General features: G+C 41.0%; 1 protein-coding gene across 1 annotated transcript; it reads left to right on the forward strand.

Moving 5' to 3' along the window:
• Window positions 1-803: 803 nt before the first annotated feature.
• Window positions 804-6,031, forward strand: pyroxd1 (pyridine nucleotide-disulphide oxidoreductase domain 1). Its single transcript, XM_037462218.2, has 13 exons — window positions 804-1,127; window positions 1,236-1,316; window positions 1,556-1,675; window positions 2,056-2,184; window positions 2,477-2,550; window positions 2,795-2,991; window positions 3,118-3,215; window positions 3,384-3,480; window positions 3,583-3,698; window positions 4,213-4,335; window positions 4,884-5,021; window positions 5,200-5,289; window positions 5,805-6,031. Exons 1-13 carry the CDS (start codon window positions 1,050-1,052, stop codon window positions 5,961-5,963), a joined length of 1,500 nt encoding a protein of 499 aa, XP_037318115.2. The 5' UTR covers window positions 804-1,049; the 3' UTR covers window positions 5,964-6,031.
• Window positions 6,032-6,241: the final 210 nt, after the last annotated feature.

The raw sequence follows: 6,241 nt of genomic DNA on the forward strand, positions 1-6,241 counted from the left end.
GATGAATGTTTTGATGGAATTTTAGATCGGATGCATGACACGACAACCACATTAATCTCTGACACTACAGACATCATTTGTATCCAAATATATACACAAGAGGATTGCCCTGTAACACCAAAGTTTAAAACAAAGGACTGTGAATTAGTCCCACTGCAAAGTGGATTCTCCAGGTGTTTTGTTGCAAGGACTAGAAATAGATGATAAATTTATCAACATATATGAACATTTTTTAATACTATTATTTTACTGAAAAATGTTTATTTCTAGGTACTGGATTGTATGTGGAGCGATGTATTTATGTATGTATATATACACAGGTAGCACTGAAAATATGTGAAAATGTGCAAGCCATTCAATTATGGTGTATTCCTACAAACACAACTTTATATTAAATACCATTAAGTGTCACACAGCCCAACATAGGGTTTGGTTTATGGAAATTAGATGCATGGGTGAAGTTTATTTTTTCTTTGAAGATTGAAGCAAAACAAACACACAGGGCTTAGGTATTTTTAAAGTAATTTGAATAATTTTAATTTGATTTATATCTCCTTTCCTTAGGCCCCTTCCACAGCAGACATCTTCATCAAAGTAGGTAGAGAACAGGTGTTACTACCTACTTCGCCATGTTCTGTTCAGCCAATGTAATTTTTGGCAAAATAAATCCCTTTATACTGTATGTCTTTACATGTATGCTTATAACCGTGAGAGGCATTCCTGTTATATTTCCACTGATATTCACACTGCCGACAGCAACGCCACGCTTCGCCTAAATTATAGTTTGACATCGGACCAAAACCTTGCTGCTTGCCGTAGGTATCTGTAAACACGGAAGTTAAGTCGCCTTTATTTTCTGATGACATGAGATGTTGGACATCTAGCTAACATAGAAATGCCTAAAAGCATGTAAAGATTCTTACCAATCAAGTGGTGGCTTAACATGTCCATGCAGAGGGAGAACAAGCGTGTCTAGCCGCTGTTTTGTTTGAAAATGCGAAGAGAGTTTGTGTTAGCCAGTCGTTAGCTTAGCAATTGTTCTATTAGGTATGGCGGATAGAAAAAATAAAACATTCAGGTTTGTGATCGTGGGAGGAGGCATCGCGGGTGTGACATGTGTTGAGCAGGTAATACAATGTATAGTTAAGTGGCACACAGAATAAGCCAATGCATCTGGCTGTTCCAATGTAGTGCATGTATAGTTACGAAGCATCAACCTTAATCTTTATTGACAGCTGTGCTCCCAGATTCCATCAGCTGAAGTGGCTCTGATCACAGCAAGTCGCTATATCAAGACAGTGACCAACTATAAACAGGTTAGGGGGATGGCAATGATGTGGTTCTTGGTAGAATACAAGTACAGGTACACATCGTGTGCGCCAAGAACGATTTATTTCACACGTGGTCTCATACAATCAATTAGTGTACGTTTATCAGATTAAAACTGAATTGTTTGTTATGGACATATTCTGGTTTATATTAATGTCTCAAACATCTGTCCTACACCATTTGCAATTGACTTTCTATACCATTTATTGGTTTTGTCCTCGGCAAGGTGTCCAAGACACTGGAAGAGTTTGATGTTGCGGAGCGACCATCCAGTGTTTTGGTGGAGAAGTTTCCCAACCTAACTGTGATCCACTCTGCAGTGAAATCCCTTCACACACAGTCACACGTAAGTCGCTGTTTCACAGAGTGTAAGAGAAATTTGAATTGTGTGTGATGCTGTGTTTTCATTTCATGTTACTGGTTTGATATTCTAAAACTAACAATAAACGTTGACTAAGTAATAATTGTATGTAAATAACATCATAAGCAAACTATTCTGTAACTCCCTGTTCTGTTAACTGGTTATAATGTTTTTTTAGAATTTAGACTGAAGGCGTGTTGGTCATTATTCTCTGTGTTCTAGCGCCCCCCCGTGGCCCACTTATAGATTACGTGGTTAAATTCTAGAACAATTACTTATATGTATATGTCTATGAAACTAGTCAAAACTTGATGTGAAAATGAACTTTCTGTTCTTCTTCTTCTTATTATTCTTTTTATTTTCAGTCTGTGGAAACTGCAGACGGACGAGTTTTTGGTTACGAGAAGCTGTGTATCTGCGGCGGGGGCAGACCCAAGCTCCTAACCTGGGACAACCCTTATGTCCTGGGGATACGAGACACAGACAGCGCCCAGGTACTAACCTATGCTCGTGCCATTTACTTCCTTCCCCTTTATTCTTGTCAATGTCATGTTTCTGCTAGGCTATGCTAAATTTCACAGCACTGGGACTTGGCTCAGTGTGCAAAAAGTGCATCAAGTGACATTTCATCAACTCTATCTCCTGCAATACCTCATTGTATTTGTTTGAAGCATTTGGTATGTATATCTGTTATGAAGAGATTATATTACATTGTATTATGGAAACGGTGAAAACAACTTGACTGAAAACCTAACCTCCCTAATTGTCCATGTTGTTGTGTTTCAGGAGCTTCAGAAGCAGTTATCCACAGCAAAGAGAATCATTGTTGTCGGCAACGGTGGGATTGCTCTGGAATTAGTGTAAGTACATAAAGTATATATATATATATATATATATATATATATATTTGTTATAAACAAAAGCTTCATGTATTACTTTTTAGCACATCTGTGATGGTCTCTCTGTTATATTGTCTTATTGAATAACGACTTCCAACAAAGAGCATTGAGCCTAAATGGGACCGGTTTATACAGCTTCACCACCACGTTCAGAGGTTATTCACCCTGTTGAATCCCTCAGTGTCCCGACACATCTTCCCTATAGGTATGAAGTGGTGGGCTGCGAGGTGATCTGGGCTGTGAAGGACAAGGCCATAGGAAACACGTTCTTTGATGCCGGCGCTGCACAGTTCCTCATCCCATCCCTAGAGGGGGAAAAAACAGAAAGAGCTGCTCCTTGTAAGAGACCTCGTTATACCACAGAGGATCCAGAACCAGGAGCATCCCAGACCTTCACAGCAGGTCTTCATATAGGATTTATTCAAATGTTTTGCTCGTAAAAATCATTTTTCTCTCTCCTGCTACAGCAGCAACTGTCCCAAAATGCTACTGATGGTCAAAATTTCACTTTTGTGGTTGAATTTCAAGATAAAAACGCACGCAGGCATGGTTCTGGTCCTACAGAGGCTGGTAGTGCCCTTGGTCCCGACTGGCATGATGGAATAGTTCTACGAGGAGCACAGCAGGTGATATATTCTCTCTGCCGTTGTTTCTGACAGCCTCAGTGCCAATCCTCAAGCACGGAGGTTAGCTGGATGTCTAAATGTGTAGGTACTACCGTCTGCATGCCTTGAGCTTCGGTTATGTTAAACCTTCCCCCTCTCCCCTCTCTTTGTTTGCTTGTGTGTACTCAGGTTTCCCGCCGAGTTTCATTGGAATACCAGTGTGAGGTGGAAAAGATCTTCACCTCTGCAGAGCTTCTCAATTCCCCTCAGCAAACACCCGAGAATGGTGAGAACTAGACCGGCTGCTAGGGTTATACCGGTGACTCATCCTTTCCTTGCTCCCTTATCTACTTCCAACTTTTTACCCTTGAGCTTTTTCTCTTCTCAGAAGGATCTTGGCCAATTTACGTCAAGCTGACTAATGGCAAAACATTTGGCTGTGACTTTGTTGTGAGTGCCACCGGTGTCGTGCCAAACGTTGAGCCATTTCTCCATGGCAACAATGTAAGTTCATTCTCTCATTCGCAGACATGAATTATATTTGCATCAGGTAATATTAGTAGGTTCTTTATGATATTAAAATATTTCATGTTGTTTCTTATATGTCTTTCGCTCACATAGCTGAGCCGCTAGTTAGAAAAGCACATTGATTTGCAAATCAGGACTACATTTGTCCATTGACCATTGAGTCTGCTTTTGTATCGATAACAAGGGCTTGGATAATAATTGTGGGGACGGGCTTATTCAAGGAGGACATTAGATCTCTTGTACTCGTGTGTATGCAGTTTGGGTTTGGTAAGTCTAGATCTGACAAAAGGACAGATCAGCTTTTATCAATTCAATAGCCTTTTGTTGGGTTGAATTTCCTTTGAAATCCTTTTCTCCACGCAACTTTATGAAAATGAATGTGGACGTGACAGGAAAGAGTTAGCTAATTCATTTTTTACGCCCATTAATGAACATATAGTAAAAGTGATGTGTTGGTTTACTATGATTTCTCTGGACTTTGCCTATTTAGTTTGCACTGGCAGATGATGGTGGCCTGCAGGTAGATGACCACATGATGACATCAGAGCCAGATGTGTATGCAGCTGGAGATGTGTGCACTGCATGCTGGGAACACAGCGCACTGTGGCAGCAGGTAAACTAGGGGACAAGTCATTGCATGAAAACCTTTGTTATTCCTTAGACTTGCGCTTTCAGAAACCCCAGTACGTAGGACAAGGCCTATGTATATGTACTGTATACATTCCTATACTGAGGAATTTATACACAGGCTGTACTTGAATTTATAGAAGTTTAGCATTAAATATTATGCTAGGTAAACCGCAAAAAAATTACAATATATCTATTATAATATAGAATATTGTTATTTTGGCCTTCTAAATAGGCCAGTTTTGTCTTGGAATGAGGTTTAGGTAATCAAGGAAAACAGGCTTTTTTCAGTCCCCAGGCACTGGAGGGAGAGCTGGTCGGGTACATTTCAACAGGCTGTAGGACGAGTCCATATGCTAAGCTTTATGTGAGTAGGGAGATTTGTTAACTTCAGTGTGAGATAAACGGGGCAGCGTGAGGGCAGAGTACAACGTCCTGTGGTCACAATCTAGCATCTACCAAAAAACAGTGCTATACTTCCTCTATAGATGTAAATCTCATACTGTGTGTGTGTGTCTGTGTGTGTGTGTGCAGATGCGTTTGTGGACGCAGGCCCGTCAGATGGGATGGTACGCCGGCCGCTGCATGGCGGCACACGTCTTGTCTGAATCAATAGAAATGGACTTCTGCTTCGAACTCTTCTCACACATTACCAAATTCTTCAACTATAAGGTATTCCACTCCAATGGGGCGGTTGTTTAAATAATAACTAAAAGGTTAATTATCCACTGTGTCAAATATTACCTGTTGCTTTCAAGGTCATTTCACAGCACTACTTAAGTGTCTCCACCTCTAGACTCAGTCCCAACTTTGCACTTAAACAACTCCCTCCATGCTGGCCCCTCCACAGGTGGTCCTGCTGGGAAAGTTTAACGGGCAGGGACTGGGAGCTGACCACGAGCTGCTGCTACGCTGTACCAAAGGCCAGGAGTATGTCAAGGTGACACTGACACGAGAAAGGCAACGCACTCCTGCTCTTGCGTGTTACTGCATCTTGTGATCTTTAACAGCTCATGTACCTTAGGATTCACTCATATTAAAGAGGGATTTACTTCATGACGCAAATGAATGCCTGTTATGTAACCAGTTTCAAAATCACATGTTGGGGATGTGGGTGCGGCACGTGCCATATAACCACAACTCCCTTGTTTAGATTCCAGCTTTGAATGACTTACCCCGCCCTTTGTCACTGTCTCTCTATGCTCTCCTCTCTCTGATTAAAAGTTAAACTTGATTAGCCGGTTATTTGTTGAACTTCTAAACAGAAGACATTGGTGAGGATGTCGTAATGTCATCATGTATACTTTCACACTCCACTGGAGAGATTATCAAGTCTAGCCCTCGATTTTACATGATTCGTGTGTGTGTGTGTGTGTGTGTGTGTGTGTGTGTGTGTGTGTGTGTGTGTGTGTGTGTGTGTGTGTGTGTGTGTGTGTGTGTGTGTGTGTGTTCCAGGTTGTTCTCAGTGGAGGGAGGATGGTGGGAGCAGTGCTGATTGGTGAGACCGACCTGGAAGAGACCTTTGAGAACCTGATCCTAAACCAGATGGATCTGACCCCGTATGGAGAGGAGCTGCTGAACCCCAACATCGATATCGAGGACTACTTTGACTGAGCATGAGAAATTTGATTCAACTTTAAAAAATGTATTTTTGCTTTTTAATAAATTATTTTCAAAGCCAAGTGTTCTCGACGAGCACTTGTGTCATATGTCTAGAAAAGCCTTTTTTAGTTATTCACATGGAGGCAAATTCATTGGTTCATCAGTTTATATGAGAATTATATGCAAACACTGACCCTTTATATGTAGAGTAAAGATAATCCTTATTTTCCTATGTTGTCTTAGTGATTCCTGATCAAATTTCCACCTAAATACCTAAAGTGTCTCCTCCT

This window comes from Pungitius pungitius, chromosome 2, assembly GCF_949316345.1.
Source record: "Pungitius pungitius chromosome 2, fPunPun2.1, whole genome shotgun sequence".
NCBI classification, from domain to species: domain Eukaryota; kingdom Metazoa; phylum Chordata; class Actinopteri; order Perciformes; family Gasterosteidae; genus Pungitius; species Pungitius pungitius.